The sequence below is a fragment of the Petaurus breviceps genome, unplaced genomic scaffold (genome assembly GCF_028583685.1).
Source record: "Petaurus breviceps papuanus isolate PSGF00001 unplaced genomic scaffold, PetGlider_PUasm1.0 76, whole genome shotgun sequence".
In the NCBI taxonomy this organism is placed as follows: Eukaryota; Metazoa; Chordata; class Mammalia; order Diprotodontia; family Petauridae; genus Petaurus; species Petaurus breviceps.
The window spans coordinates 6,398,112-6,415,316 of record NW_027186473.1 but is presented as its reverse complement, the minus strand read 5'-3'; the positions used below and the strand labels follow the sequence as shown (position 1 = coordinate 6,415,316).

At 34.9% G+C, this 17,205-nt stretch overlaps 1 protein-coding gene across 1 annotated transcript in view; it reads left to right on the top strand.

Moving 5' to 3' along the window:
• The window catches only part of GABRA2 (gamma-aminobutyric acid type A receptor subunit alpha2), a 142,300-nt gene that overhangs the window by 75,067 nt on the left and 50,028 nt on the right, over positions 1-17,205 (top strand). The window contains exons 5-6 of the mRNA XM_069105173.1: positions 12,906-13,126; positions 15,610-15,692. Of these exons, the coding sequence (XP_068961274.1) occupies positions 12,906-13,126; positions 15,610-15,692 (304 nt within the window). The remainder of the gene's footprint in view (positions 1-12,905; positions 13,127-15,609; positions 15,693-17,205) is intronic.

Sequence of the window (17,205 nt, the reverse complement as noted above, 5' to 3'; positions counted from 1 at the left end):
TCTCAATGTAGAGCAGTTTAACCTGCATTCTGAAAGCTCATGATAGTCATGCTAATATAAGTAGACAAGTAATATCAGAGCTAAGATTCTTTGTTGCTATCAATCAATAAGCATTTATTAATCACTGACTATGTTCCAGGCACTGTAGATTGAGAGAATGAGAGCATACATGTTGCCTATTAAAATGTTAAAGTCATTGTTCCTGTGTTTGCATTAATGTATATGTATGGAAAATTCCTCCACTCATTGAAAACCACCAATTAATATGTAGTTTATAACCCTAGAGAGCAGCCTGTAACCTTGAGAGGTGATATGAATAGGAATTTTTGTGTCTATGTTTATTATGATGTACATACATTTGGATATTCATGTATTATATATTATAGTATGTATCTCCATCTGTATCTACCTCTGTTGTTTACTTCTCCATAAATGCATAGCCTCCCTTCCCCCACCCCATTCTCATCTTGTACCATTTTTGCCTATGTGTTCAGATAAGCTATTGATGAATGACTTACCTAATATGCTGTCTCCTTTCACTCTTTTCTCTTTTTACTTCCTACTCAGCCACCTCTTTTTCTAGTGATATGTATCCTCATTGTTATCTTTTTTGCCACTCCTCCCATAAAAGCCCCCTCATCTGCATCTCCATCAGAGTAGAATTAGTAGTGTCAACAAGAGTGGTATCAGGATGTTGTTGACATTTTTTGCATGTATGTGGATTTGTATGACTACTAGAGCTGTCCATGTCTTCCATAATTTGGCCATGTATTTTAAATATTTACAGGAACAGTAAAGTTGCTGTGCATCATCATTGTCATCAAATATCAACAACCTACCCCTATCCCCAATCATCACTTCACTGGGTGTGAGCTCCCTTGAATTTTATTTCACTGGTCCTGCTACACATGGACCCTCTTGAGACCTGTGCTAGAATTCTTTGTAGAATCTTCCAGAGATTGTATATGATTGGCATATAGCTGTTGAGGACCAAGACCACTTCTCCACCAAATTAACAAATAGGAATAAGAATTTTGTAGAGGACAAAAGTTTTGCAGTAAGTAGAAAGACTGACTGGGATTAGTTTTTAGGGAAGTTGTGAGTCTTATCTGTCTACATCTGTGCAAGACAATAGTTCCTCTATATTTTCATATTGCTACTTAACTACTCTTACAGTTTTCCTTGAGGGGAGTTTAGAGGTATACACTTTTTGTACTTAAACTAAAAGAATTAAGGGAAGGAAACAGTATTTTCCTTTCTTGGCACTTGGCCCATACCCACCCTCTCACTAGGATGGTAGGGTACAATTAACAGTGCTTAAAAAAAAAAACAACAACAACATCCAGGCTTCTTGGCTTTCTGTTTTCAGCCTTTTTGAAGCAATTGCCTCTTACACATTTTGTACTGAAAAACTGGCAAATAAGTTACCTACAAAAATTTCAATGCAAGAAATTTAAGACATATTTCAGTTTTGTAAGAGACATCAGAGATCAGAACAACAATGTTTAACACAATACTGATGACCTTAAGTGTTCCAGTGCTGGTTTGAAGACATAGCCTGGGGAGCCCAGTACCATCAGAGGCAAATAATTCCATGATTTTTTCTTCCCTATTTGTTAGGGAGGTTTCTTTTTTATCAAGCCAACTCATTTTCTCTATGATTTTCATCCTCTGGGGTCAAATTGAACAAGCCTAACATTTTTTTTTTCATTTATTAGTCTTTAAAAATCCAACCCTTCTCCTCCTGATATTTTTTCTTTTCTAAAGTAAATGTCCTTACTTCTTTCAATCAATTTTTATATAGCATAAGCTTGAAGACTTTTCTCATCCTAGATTACACTTTAATTGCCACATTCCAGTTTAGGAATAGATAGATGAATGAATGAATGAAGAATTATTTATTAAATGCTTACAATGGCTAAACACGATGTTGAATGTGAAAGACAAAAGTAGAAAGCATAGATTTTGTTATCAAAGAGCTTTTGTTCTGACAGGGTGAGATCAACTACATGGGGGAGTCGCGGCAAGAGAAGGGTATATTGGTTGTTAAATTCCCAGTGATGGTTAAGACAGGCATAAGGAAGTGGAGTGAATTGCCCTTTGAAGGAACCATGACAAAATTGGTTTGACTATGGATAGAGAAATGGACAAGGGGTGGGATGAGGAGTGCATATACATGGAAGCAAGGTCATTGATGAAAAGATACCTGGGGAGTGAGGAGAAGTATGACTGAAGCCAGGTCTAGATATAGCTGGTATTTACCAATCAGGACTATAAAAGCCAAGAGCAAGCGTTCAGGGGGTAAATGTGGTGGTGGTCAGAACTGAAGAAGATATTCAAAGTTTGCTTTGACCATGCCAGAATATAGTCAAATTATCAATGCCTGCATGCTGCATGCTGCACCTACTTTAATGCAACCAAAGATTGTAATAGCTTTCTTGGCTGTTATATCACACTGTCGCATTATATTGCACTTGTAGTCCACTAAAATCACAAGGGTAATGGATGATTCATGGCCATACGGCATCCTTAGAACAAGATTTATGTTAAAATATGTGGAAGAAGTTCAGGCTTTGTTTTCAGGGAGAAATTTTACATCATATGAGGTCATTTCCCCCAGCAGGTTCCCATTATTTTCAACTCAGCAACTAGTTTCTTCCTGTTGGCAGTTTATAAATGTGTTAATTTGAAGTGACTTATCACAGAGATTATTTGAAAATTTAATTTATTTCTAAAATAAGCTGAATTTAAAATTATTTACAGGTATCTCAAATGTATTAGGAAATATTAACATGATAATTTAGGAAGATGTACTATTTTCATCAAGTGATTGTCACTGTTATTATTACAAAAGCATGACACCTTTTGTTTCTCATACTAAGAAAAATGACTGAATAAAATCTTGTTTCAGACAATAAAGAAAAATATTTGTTCAAAGTAGTTCGCAAAAACACTCTAAATACAATAGAAGAATGCGGTAGATTAAAAATACATAATGCCATATGATAACATAAATATAGAACAGATCTAGAATTAAGTTGGATATAGGAACTAGGATGGACAATATTGGGAATACTGTTCAGTGATCTTAGAAATCCCAAACTGCCCAGGTCAACTAAAATTTGTCTTTTTAAGTCTGAGACTTCCATGAGACTCAGATACTAAAGTGACTTACACATCATCAGATGCCTGAACCTAGAGGGAGTAGGTCCCAAGTTCAAATCCAGGCTCAGACACTTGAACTTTGTAACCCTCAGCAAGTCACTCATTTTCTTCATCTGTAAAATGGGAACCATTATAGCACAGACCTCACAGAATTGTTGTGAGGATAAAATTGAATATTTCAAATGTATTTTTCATATCTTAAAGCACTTTATAATTGCTAGCTATAACATTCTCCCATTAATACTATATGCTAAATCACTGAGAGTCACGGAACACCACAGTCTCACAAGAACAAATCACCCAAAGTATAATGGAAACATATATTCTAGGTCTATTGGATATGGTATGTTATTAATGAATATTGTTTTTCATGACATTTTTGTAAAATTAATTGTTGACGGTATGTATAACCAGAAAAGGAAAATGGTTGGCTTTATGGTAATAGTGGGAGAAAACAGAGAGGTTAATTGTTCCTTATTATATGAAAAGAAAAACAGAATGATTACCCTCTTGTAAAAAAGACACCAGAAACACATGATTGAGATGGCATTGGTAGTTGTCTTCTTTATCTATGCATAATGGGGACCTATACCAGTTAAAGCAAGAATAAAACTTATAATATTTTGAATGATCTGTGATCTTAACGATGTGGGCATTCTAGTGATACAAATTATAATTTATCAAAGCATTCTTAACCTGTGCAACTTTTGTCCACATTCTCCCATAATTTCTGCAGAAGAAGTCTGTTCAATACACTGGGGGCCATGCTATAGATCTTTTTATATTTTGTGAACACTAATGGGATACAGCCAGTGCACTATTTATTACTCACTTTTACTATATGGCATTGGCAATAAACTGTACCCCACTCAGGGCTATTATAGGATTCTTCATAGCTCTTTGGATTATCCACAACTTAATTACATTTAACTATCTTGCTTTCATTAATATGTGATCATTCATTAACAAATAGAATCGGAATAATATTAGTGTTAATAATAATAGGTGATCGGTTCTCCATATCTAAAAACACCAAATTTGTGTAGTGAAAAAAGAATTGGACTTGGAAAGTTTAAATCCTCCTGTGTGATCTTGGACAAAATAATTTATCCTCTTCCTGAAGACTCAATTTGTTTCTTTTTAAAATGAGGACAATAATTGTTGATTTTTTTTAAACTGGAGGATAAGCTTTTATATATATATATATATATGCATATATATGTATATATATATATACGCAACACATATGTACAAATATTTGTTTGTAAACCTTAAACTGATATATAAATATTAGCTATTATCTACATTTCTATTTATATTATAATAGAAGTAGATTTTTTTTATCCAAATGGTTTCTCTTGTATGGACAGATACGCCTTCTAAAGAGAAGACAATAGAAAAGCATGAATTGTATTTCTTTTTCATGTTGTCAAAATTTTACCATATCATTACTATATTAGCGAATTTGAAATTGTATAGATAAAACTATTATTTTGGTAAATTTATGACTCAGATGCAAACACTTTTCTGAAAATGCCAAAAGGTATCACCTATGTCATGACCAGACTCATGTAAATGCATTTATATTGAACAAACTCAGATCTGGCTTTTCACAGTCATACACAGGGAAACTTTTCTTGTGCTTAGTGACTAGCATTATCTGAAAAAGCTAGTTGGCATTTGCAAAGATGCTTCTTAGCTTCTTGGTTAATCATAAAGAGTTGCAACAATAGAAGTGGCATTTTCAAAGCCATTTTTCTCCCAGTTTATGACAGAAAAGAAAATTCAAGAACATTTTTGATCAATATAAGAACCATAATTTACACCTACTTGGAGACAATTGTTATGAAATATTATTTTTAAAGCTTTTGATAAAGAAGAGATTGATCCATTTTTACAATTTTTGGAAAAATCATATTGTTAATGTTTATTGCTATATCTCTCCCAAAGTGATTACATGAACAAAGAGGGCTATTTTCCAGTCAATGTAAACTCATTATTTAGAGCTGTGTTTCCATAGGAAATCAATATTACCAAATAGCAGTCACTCAACAACTAAGATAATGGGATAATAGAGCTATAGTGGAAAAGGAACCCAGGTGGCATCTAAGTCCAAACTACTCCCTTTTTCAGAGGAAAAACCCAGGTAGCTTTCTCAAGGTCCTACAGGTGCTAAGTACATGTATGTTCTCATGATACTTGAATACTTGGATCAGATATGGGGGTGAGGGCTAAAAACAGGCCAAGAAACAAAGAGAAATCATAATTTAGGGCTTTAGTGGGCTTCTATTACAATATTTCATGGTCAAATATTTGTCATTTCCTAAATGTTGTTGCTCCTCCTTCTGATTGATATTGCCACTTTATAAATTAGGAGACAAGTCTGAGATTTCCATGAGACTCAGATACTAAAGTGACTTACACATCATCAGATGCCTGAACCTAGAGGCAGTAGGTCCCAAGTTCAATTCCAAGCTCAGACACTTGCACTTTGTAACCCTCAGCAAGTCACTCATTTTCTTCATCTGTAAAATGGGGACCATTATAGCACCAACCTCACAGAATTGTTGTGAGGATAAAATTGAATATTTCAAATGTATTTTTCATATATTAAAGCACTTTATAATTGCTAGCTATAAAAATAATAATAATAATTCTTTGTCTCAAATTTCATCCCACATCTCATGGATTCCATATATCATTCTCTATGAGCTAAGTAAAACTTTTTTAAATATGAAAAATAGACACGTCATATTTATGTACAAATCTTCTTTGTTTATGTAAAAGGTCAATAAGGTCAGACAGTAGATTGAAACTTTCAAATGGGGAACATTCTACTCCAGTTCTTCTTGTGACCCCATGACTCAACTGTCTTATCTCCCTGGAATATTCATTTGAAATGGTGTAAGAGCAAGCACCCTAGCATACCTAGGATGGTTTCAAGCACAGGTTCTTTGATCTGCTTTTCTAAAGGAAAGTGACTCAAAGGGGTTAACAATCTTAATCAAACAGATATCCTTCACTCAGTTCAGGGTAAAAAGTCAGCACCCTTAACTTCAGAATATACAAACAGAAATTACAAGCTGAAAAAAAAACACAGACAGAGAAAATAACACAATTCAACAGAACAACAGACAGGGCTTCTAGCTGTCTGACCATTACATATATTCATTTTAGTTACCAGAGAAAGAAACACCATCATCTGGGTTTTTAAAACCAGGGGACTCCACAGCTACCCAGAGTCTTTTCTGGCCAAATCACAACACTCTTCCCATAAATGTGCCCCAAAGCAAAACCTCACCTCATACTTCAGGGTCAGAGGACATCAGAACCTTCATGACACAATTCCTAATTACAAAGTAACAAAAGGTGCAGACCTTCCTGTAAAACAAGCCACCCCTAAGCAAGTATTTCTTTTTGGCCTACAAGTGAGGCCTATTAAGGGGCAGGGAAGATCTTCAAATTCCCTTACCATTACAAATGGCAAGCCCCTTTCTCCCATTGGTGACTTTCTTTGGTGGTTTCCATTTTGGCAAAGGCCACCCTAGCCCTGAAATCAGGAAGACTTGAGTTCAAATAGAACCTGAGATACTTAGTAAGTATATAACTCTGGGCAAATCACTTAACGTCTGTTTGCATGAGTTTTCTCAACTATTAAATGGGGAAAATAATACCTCCTCAATTTGTTGTGAGGATCAAATGAGACAATATAAAGCAGTTAACACAGTGTCAGATATATAGTAGGACCTATATAAATACTATATATCATCCTCTTCCTCTTCAGTATCATCAATCCAATTGTGGCATACTCTTTCATCATAACACAGAGAGTCCAAGAGAAAATGGGCTTAATCTAGTCCAACATATACGGGAAAAGAAAATTCTCTACAACATTTAAAGCAGATATCTAGTCTGTGGGTGACTTCCAAATCGGGGACATTTTGCTTCCCAAGGTATACCATTCTACTTTAAGATAGATCTAATTAATAGGAAGTCCCCCCCGCCCCCTTACAACAAACTACTTGCAATGAGTACCATGAGAAATAGACAGAACTTTCAATTGTCTTCTTTTCCTAACTCATGTACTGAACAACTTTGTGATCTTATTGAAATCATTTCAACTTGCTAGACCTAGGTTTCCTACTCAGTAAAATGAGGAGATTGTACTACATATGCTCTAAGATTCCTTCCAGCTCTAAAATTCTATATCTAATTCTACTCTAAAATTCTATTCTCCAGGCTCATTTGTTCACAAAAATGAAACTTCCCTTGCTTCAGTCAGAAGTTAGGAATAATTTTAGCTACATGATCTTGGCTAAGCTGAAATTGGATGAGATTGACATACTTTTTTTTTTGCCTTTTGGGGGGCAATTGGGGTTAAGTAACTTGCCCAAGGTTACACAGCTAATTTTGTGTGTGTGGGTATTAAGTGTCTGAGGCTAGAACCGAACTCAGGTCCTCCTGACCCCAGGGCTGGCGCTTTACTCACTGCGCCACTAGCCGCCCCTCACATCTATTTTTTAAAGTTCTTGAATGTGTATAGCCCTTGTATGTTTCTTAAAATAGATGCCTTTGTTGTTGTTATTATCTTTTATTTATTTTAGCCCCTGGGTAAAAGCATAATTGATAATAACTCAGAAGCTACAATGAACTTGCAAATCCTAGTATTATTACAATTATTCCATATTAAAAAAATTTTTTTTGAACAAATAGGGGCATGAGTGATTCCCCCCCCCCTTTTTTTTTAGCACTTTTAGGTAAGAAAGAAAATGGTAAGGGGCCTCATCCTCCAAACTTGTAAGAAATGAATTAAATAGTTTTTTCTCAATCATATTATTACATAGTTGGCTTACCTACATTTCTGAACAGTTTCCTCACAAAATCTTTTGACAGTTGGATATAAAAAAGTTAAGATTAGAGTAGGACACCCACTGGCAATTGCATCTGTAGGGTTAGAGATTTGTTTGGGACACTAAGAGATTAAGGTATTTGCCCAGGGGTACAGATGTGTGAGGTTCAAAGCAGTTCCTGAAGAAGGGAATGGTTAGGAGGCAGCCACAAGAAGCAGGTTCTATCCAGACTGCAGCATAGCTAATTGCATACATTGTATTTCATGGTGTATGCTGTTTAGTGTCATAATTCAATTAATGCTAATGAGTACCTATTACATCTATATTAAAAAGAAGATTGTGTAGTACATAGCTTAAAATTACATCAGGAAAATTTGGGTTCAAGTTACCCTACCAAAACATGCTACTTTTTGACCTTGCATGAATTGATTTTCATCTCAGCACTCTCAAATGGATCTCTTAGCCTATGTCTTATTTTTTCAGCCAAAGAAAAGTAAAGTTTATTAAAAGTTTGCTTGTATTGGACATAGAGTAAGTCTTTGTTAGAAAATTCTATGGTGCTCTCACACCACATGGTGTGAGATGGGGTCTTTTTTCCCCTCAAATATCCAATTTATTGAAATGTAAAGGCTATTTCTTTTTCAACTTTTTTATTTATCTTTTCTTATTTTTAAAATTAAATTTTATGTTTTAGTTTACATCATTCATTTCCACAAGATTTTGTGTTACAGATTTTCTTCCTGTTTTTCTCCTACCTACCACCTCAAAACAGCGATCTCACTGTATACCCCTTCTCCCAATCCGCTCTTTCCTATATCCTCCCCCACACCTCCTCCAACAATCCAGTAGAGCAAGATGAATCTCCATCCCCCAATGCCTGTATATCTTATTTTCCAGTTGCATGTAAAAATAATAATAATAACAATAATATATTTTTAAAACATTTGATTTTAAAACTTCAAATTCCAGATACTTTTCCTTCCTCCCTCATCACCCACGCTTAGTGGGAAGATAAGCAATAAAATATAGGTTGTACTTGTGTAGCTATGCAAAACATTTCCATAGTGGACATATTGTGAAAGGCTGAGTATATTTCCCTCCCTCCTATCCCATCCCCCACTTTTTCTATTCTCTGGTTTGACCCTGTCCCTTTTCAAAAGTGTGTGCTTCTAGCTACCCTTACCCCCTAATCTCCCCTCCCCTCCATCATTCCCCCTCTCATCCCCTTCCCCCCTACTCTCCTGTAGGGCAAGTTACTCTATTTAGTGTGTATGTCATTCCCTCCCTAAGCAAAATTCAATGAGAGTAAGATTGACCCATTCCCATTTGCCTTCCTTTTCTTCCCCTCCATTGTAACAGCTTTCCCTTGCCTCTTTTACATGAGATAATTTACCCCATTCTGTCTCTCCCCATTTCCTCTCATTATATTCCTCTCTCACCTCTCAATTTCACCTTTTAAGTATCATCCTTTCCTATTCAATTGATACTGTACCCTCTGTCTGTACACATATATACACACATTCACATATGTATTCATATGCCCATATAGCCTCCTATATAGACATATATATGTATACATACACACACACGCATATATATTCCCTTCAACTAACCTCATACTGAGAAAAGTTTCATAAGGTACTATTATCATTTTTCCATGTAGGAATGTAAATAGTTCAACTTTAATAAGTTCCTTATAATTTCTTTTCCCTATTTACATTCTCATGCTTCTCTTGCTTCTTGTATCTGAGTGTCAGATTTTCTATTCAACTCTGTTTTTTTCATCAAGAAAGCTTCAAAGTCCTCTATTCAATTTTTTGTTCTTACTAAATTTTTGAAGCAAATATTTCTTTGTAAAAATTAATCTTTATATTGAACTGACATGAAACTGTGTCACTAATCATTTTGCCTTTAAAATTAAAGCAATGCATTTATTTGATGGAAACTCAATCCAATGGGGGAGGGGCAGACAACCCAGAGATCTTCCCAACCCCTGACCAGGATAGGGTTAGAATTGAAAGGTAGCAGACCTACCCTTTAGACCCTGGGGACAGAACAAACATGGCTATATATTTAACACACATAGATATTCAAATATACAAAAAGGAATAGTAAAATAGTAAAAAAAAAAATCTGAAAATGTGATTACTACACAGAGTTTGTTGTTTCTTAAGTGTGTATTAAATTTAACCTTATAGTTCCCTACCTGCCCTGCCTGTCTTTGTTATGAGCTTCCTTTTGCTGTCTTCTGTATCTTTTATCATGTTTCATTGACACTCTTTTCTTCTCTCTTTTCTGTCATTATCAATACTTGCCCAATCTCCCAACATCATTCTCATTTCTCTTCCCAAATTTTCTTCCACTTCTCTTATTTGGTTTCCAAATTCCTTCTTAAGCTCCCATATGGCCTGTAACCAGCTCATATTTTTCTTGGAAGCTTTTGGTGCAGGAGTTCTGACTTTGCTGCCTTCCTCCTGTTCCATGCTTTGATCCTTTTTGTCCCCAAAATAGGAGAGTAAAGTTGGATTGCTCTGCTTGCTTTGCTTCCTTTGCTTGCTCATGTTGCCACTCAATTACTTGACATTTGAGCTTTTTAACACAGTAGAACCCTTTTTCCAGAGAGGAGAGATTTGTCCCAAATTGCTGGAGTTTTTGTAGCTGCTGGAGCTATTAGTTGGGTGCCTCTCTGAATCCTCCACACCTCTGGCACCCAGGACTTCCACCCAAGACAGTGATCCATATCCAAGCATGTTAAAGCTTGAGTGATTACCCTCTGCAAGATTGCTTGGTCCCCCTACAATCTGCAGGCCAGGAGCTCTGAAGCAGCCATGCAGTGGAAGCACTACAACTCAGCTGCTTCTCCCTCCAGGGGCAAAGGCCATACCACACTCTTAGTCCCCCTGTTCCCAAAGTCCACAATGACCTTTTATTTTGCCTTTGGCATTTATGGGTTGATAATTCTGTAAACTTCCACAGCTGCTGGTGATCCACTCTCCTAAAGTATCTCTAGCCATGGCTGGTTGGGGATACCCTGAGGCTGGAACCATGGGCTCACCCAGGCCTGGGTTCTGCTTCGAGCTCGCTGAGATGGACCTTTCCTATCTGCTTGCTGGTCTGCCTTCAGTGTTTCTCTCTGTCACTTTGTGGATTCTCTCCTTCTATATCTTTAAAACCAGGTATTGATCTTCATTGCCATTGGAAATTTCCTCTTCTGGGAGATCCCTATCAAAATGAAATCACAATTCTGGTCTTGCCACCATACAAAAATTCACCATAACACTAATAATAGTTATATATTCTCTTAAGGATTTGAACATAAAAAAAGATATCTTGTTTTCTAAGTGGTGGCTTATCAAATTTGGTGTTTGAGAATTACTAAGGTACTAAAGAATCAAGAATGCAACTCTGGTCATTTTTGTTACAAATGCTATTTCTAAATGACTAAACTCAGGTGCTTAACATATTTCAGAAAACATGTTACATTACATTATCAAAGGCAGTGAAATAGAACCTGAAGATCAGCTTTATTCACAATTGCAAGTTGGGCATCCCAGGTTCATCCATCTGAAACGATTTCTTTCTTCAAAGAAAGCCACTTCAAGAGCTTTCCCTTATCAGAGCCTGCAGATATGTTGATTCTAATTGAAATTTCATCCCTTTTATTGTAAAATTTTTTGAAAGGAATTGCAAAACAAACACAAACTTATCCTTCCTGAGTGGTGGTGACTTTATCTCTTCTTTATGGATATCTTTCAAAAGATGCAATTTGCCAACATGACCAATTCAATTTTCCCACATTCAGATAAAATTCTCTTTTTCTCTATGTATCACAGGTAAAATTAAATATGGTTTAAATATAGCATTGGAATGTGATTTCAGAGATATTGACAATGATTGCTGATCAATATGTTATATGAAAAAGTCTCAGTATCACTATTAAGTAGTTTCCTATCTTCCAAAGAAACTCTACAGTTTAAATTACAGCTTCCTTGATAAAAAAAAAATAAATAAAAACCAAAAACAAAACCTCCTATGAACTCAAAAGTACCTGATCCAATCAAGATACCACCATATTTATTCAAAATCCTTCTATTGAGAACAAAAGAGAAATACAAATAGTCTGCCTGAAGTGGAATAGATACCAGGAAGTAGGTGATGATTCATGGGGACGTGACTGTGTCCTCATTAGTCAGATCTTTTTGTCTTTTGCTTCTAGGTAAACTGCTACCCACTCTTTATTAAGATTAGCTCAGGAAACAAAAGAGAGAAAAAGAAAAAAAAAAGTCAGAGAGTTTTCTTTTTATTCCTGTGCCCTTTTTGACAAGCTCTCCATGCTTTTGTGTTCCACAGGCTGTAGTGAAGTGCTCTTCATCATAATTTTCTATGAACACAAGTGAAAGAGCCTAGTAATAAAACAATCGTTTTTGTCCTTCTTATGAAACATAGTTAAGGATATAGGTGCATATCCAATACTGCTTTGAAAATGGACAGTGTTCACTTTGTGGGAAATTATATATATAATGGCCCATGTTTTAGACTTGAAAGACAGGAGATGGATCTTGGAAAGTCATCCCCATAGTCGTTCTTCAAAAATCACCCTACTTGGTGATATAATGGGAGAAATTATTTCTATTACACTCAGGTTATTTGAAGTATAGCACTCTAATAAATAGAAATGGTATCTATTTTTTTGCTTTATTATAAAGAGATGATAGACTATACAATTCTGTCAGTCATTGATTGATTTTCATACAAATAATTGCCTATTTTCTTTTCCAGAATCTATTTTAATTGATTATATAGTTCCTATAGTCTGGAAGTGTGTGTTTGTGTGTGTGTGTGTGTGTGTGTGTTTCTATTTTCCTTCAGAGTTATTTTTCCCACTTACAGGAATACACAATAGATGTTTTCTTCCGTCAAAAATGGAAAGATGAAAGGTTGAAATTTAAAGGTCCCATGAATATCCTCCGACTGAATAATCTAATGGCCAGCAAAATCTGGACTCCTGACACTTTTTTTCACAATGGAAAGAAGTCCGTGGCTCATAACATGACAATGCCAAACAAGCTTCTACGCATCCAGGATGATGGCACTTTGTTATACACAATGAGGTAGATTTTCCCTCCTGTGCTGCATTTATTTGCTCAGAAATGGACATACCAGGTTATCATTCAAGCTCTTATATTGTTATTCATGCTATATGAGTAGAATGGTCAAGATATTTTGATAAGTGGTTGCTAAGAATATGTAGTATGAGGAATAAGTAGAACTAAAAGTAATAATGGAACCCATGATAGGAATGAATGAAAGGAGCAGAAGGTAAGTTAATGTAATTTAGATAATGGTTATAATAATAATACTGTGATTTTCCAAGCTCTGTGTTTATTAATAACAACTCTAATTTTATAAAAAAGGCCTTTATGCATACTATTAAATGTTTTCACACCTCAATCCTATTAATGTGTGCATTTAAGTTTTTAATCAATATTGCAAAATATTTTATATCTTATTAAAATATATTTCTGAATTGGACAATTCATAAAATACCTTTAAAAATTTTTCTCCATTAAAATAAGTAGAACTATATTCTGTAACTTCATACTTGTGAATGTAATCATCATTCCTTACAGTCATGGTTTTTAAAATTTTCTTGTGGGGGAATAGAGGATAGTGGTTAAAGGATTTCATTTGTATAGGCAATTTTCCTTGCAGGAACTCCATCAATCATACTACATATAATAAACCTTTGCAGGGTTCTATGTTTTGCCTCTTAGACCAACAAATGCAAGGTGATTAGAATCTCAAAATCAATGGGTAGGTCATCTTATGAATAAATGCAGAGTAAAATCACACATTCATATAATTCAGTGGGCATTTTATGAAAATTTAGGAATAAATTGGTTGCCACAATTTTCATATGCAGTGATATCACCAGCAGAGGTAAATGTTTTGAAACTGCCCCCCACCAAAAAAAAAAAAAAACCTGTTACATTTTCCATAGAAATTCTTTTTTCTGCAAATAGGAAGTATCCTTTTTGGCCAAATTGTGGGAAATCATAGCCAACAGTAGAAAACTGATGGTAAACCATAGAGAGGAGTTTATAGAAATTTGGTTTATATTTGGAAATATTAATAGCTATGAGGAATTTTTATGCTTTAATATGAGAATCTGAACATGTTAAGTGTTGTACAATGTTATAGAGATAAATATATCTCTGTTGATATGCATCAGATTGTACTAAAAAAAGGTTATAAGTTCTGGAAAAAAATAAATTCCAGAAGCACAAATGCATGCCTTTGTTTACTTCTGTCTGTGATAACTATATTCTTTAAGATTAACCATGCTGTTACTATTGAATAAGAGAAGATGGTTATTCACTATGACTGTTTCATCTTGCTTCCTGTTTCTAGGACCTGATCAAAGGGTAAGAGCTACTATTGATGCTACACTTTGATCAGATTTAGTTCAAGATAAAAATGAGACTTAACTTTAGTGTTTAAATTAAATGGAGGAAAATAACTTTGTAGAATGTTGAGAACATCATATTTTTGAGAACATTAGTTAAAATATTGTTGTTAAGCAGAATTTTGATGCCAAAGATGAGGGAAGCCATGGTGGGGTCAAAAGTTATACTTAACTTTGAATCCAAAGAAATGGGTTTTTGTATTAGCTCTGTCAATGACTGTGGATCTTAACTTTTCTAAAGCTCAGTTTTTTCATATGTAAAATGAGGAGGTTGGACTACATGACTTCTAGTCAATTTCCTTAATCTGTGAAAGATATTTTCTATTGTCATTTTAATTTAGGACTAGTTTTCATCCATCCTGAGTAGAAAGTATGAAATGAAAATTTGAATAATTTTCAGATTAATAAAAATGCCATATTGCTTTGCTCTGTTAGGATTCACTCAGCCCAATAGTTGACATTACATCTTACATTAAAGAAACAAAATCAAGTTTTAAAATCTATTTATCTACTTAGATTTCTGTTTATTTTTTAATTTAATTCCAGTATTTTAAAGTTGTATATTTTAGGGGGATCTGGCTGAATGTTTCTTTTCTTTTTTTTAATTTTGTTTTATAAATATTAGTAACTTGAAGTTTTTAATATATTTATTAATTTTTTACTTTTCTTTTCAAAATTATTCAGAATTATATGAGGAAAAAATAGTCCTTAGCAAAAACAGCATTTCTTTGTGCTTTTAAACAGATAAATTGTGACATTACTATGGGTAAGCCCCACCCCAATATGCACACACACACACACACACACACACACATACACTAGAAAAGAAAATCACTATTTTCATCAACTTGAAATTGTACTATATTTATGTAAATTTAAATGTATTTTTCCATCTTGCCTGGTTTTGAGTAATCTAGTCAACTCTTTAAACTTTTGGTGAGTGATGAGAAGGCTTCATAAACATCACAGAAAAGGAAACTATGAAGAACTTATTTACCTGCTTATTACTTTGAGATAATATTATAAGCTCATCTTCTCTATGGTTGAGAAGTTGATTAATTTAGGTGGACTTGCTTTTTCTTGCTTTTCTGATTAACTTAAACAAAAGATTTGACTTTTGACTTTTAGGCTTACAGTACAAGCTGAATGTCCAATGCACTTGGAAGACTTTCCAATGGATGCTCATTCATGTCCTTTGAAATTTGGCAGCTGTAAGTATGCAGGCAATTATACAACCTTTCCTTCATTTGGACTATTCATAATCAAACAGTACTCATTTCTTTGCAGAATCATCTCTCAATATCACAAAATTACTCAACCATATCTTTAGTCATATCTCTATTATCAGTCCATCAGTCACAAGCATTTACTGAGCTCTTTGTGAATTTATTGCAATTTGTTGATCCACTGCTTTCCAGTGGATCCAATGCAAAAAGCATTTGCCAAGTGTCTGCTGTGTTCAAGACAGAATGATAGGAAAGACAAAATTAAAAAAAACGTCCTCCTCTCAAGGAGCTTATATTCTGCTGAAGTGATGAAAGATGTAAATGTGTGTGTGTGTGTGTGTGTGTGTGTGTGTGAGATGAATTGAAGAAGGAGGAGAGAGCCCTAACAATTAACATCACTTTGGAAAAACTTCCCACAGAAGCTTCTAACAGTGTATACACTCTCATGGGAGATGATATCAGAAGTAATTAGAGGAAAAATCTACTGTCTAGCTATGTGATATACAGAAGGTTAGGAAAGTATTAAGGAAGGAAGCTAATGAAAAGAGTTGAGAGACTTGTAATCTTATACAAGTTTTTTTTTTTTAACTTGTGTTTCATTTTCCTTATCTTTAAAATAGAAGAGGTTATGCCAGGTTGCATCTAAATACTTTTTCAGCTTTAAATTCTGTAACCCTAGATTTCATCAATTTAACAAACATACACGAAGCACCTACAATTTACCCAGCATCTTGACACAAAATAAAAACGAAAATAGTGCCTAGCATTGAGTCTCTTATAATTTACTTATAGTCTGATCATCTCCTGCTTGGCCACTTTCATAGATTTCCTGATCTCCAGAAACTCATCATTCTGCAAGATGATATCCGCTCTAAGCTCTCACCTCCTCGGGCCATCTCATGCACCAGTTCCAGAACTTAATTACGCCTCTCCCTCAAGTCCCGCCTAATAATCTTCACTCCCCTTCTGTGTGTTATCTCTCCCTTTGGATTGTGAGCCTGTGATGGCAGGGACGGCCATGCTTTTCTCTGCATCCTCAGAGGTTACACAGGGCTGGGCACATAGGAGGTGATTGATTCATATTTATTGATTGACTCTCTGCTTGGTCCCTAAGGTCCTATCTGAACTAAGACATGTTATGATTTTATTTCAATTTTTAGATTATTATTTTCCCCATGGAAATATTTATATAGTTCCCTTTGGGAACAGATCCTTGTTTGGTACAAAATTATCCTATGTTGCAAAGTATACATCCATTGGAAAAGATCTTTCCAATTCTGGGTATATAGTAATGGATCCACTTTCAAAAATCCTCTGATAGAAAAACTTAAAAAAAATGATTCTTTGGTACTACCATTGCCACTTCCGAACATAATGAAGTTTAGTGTATTTGGTATTCTCTCTCTCTGTCTCTCTCTCTGTCTCTCTCTCTGCCTTTCTCTCTCTCTCTGTCTCTGTCTCTCTCTGTCTCTCTCTCTCTGTCTCTCTCTCTCTCTCT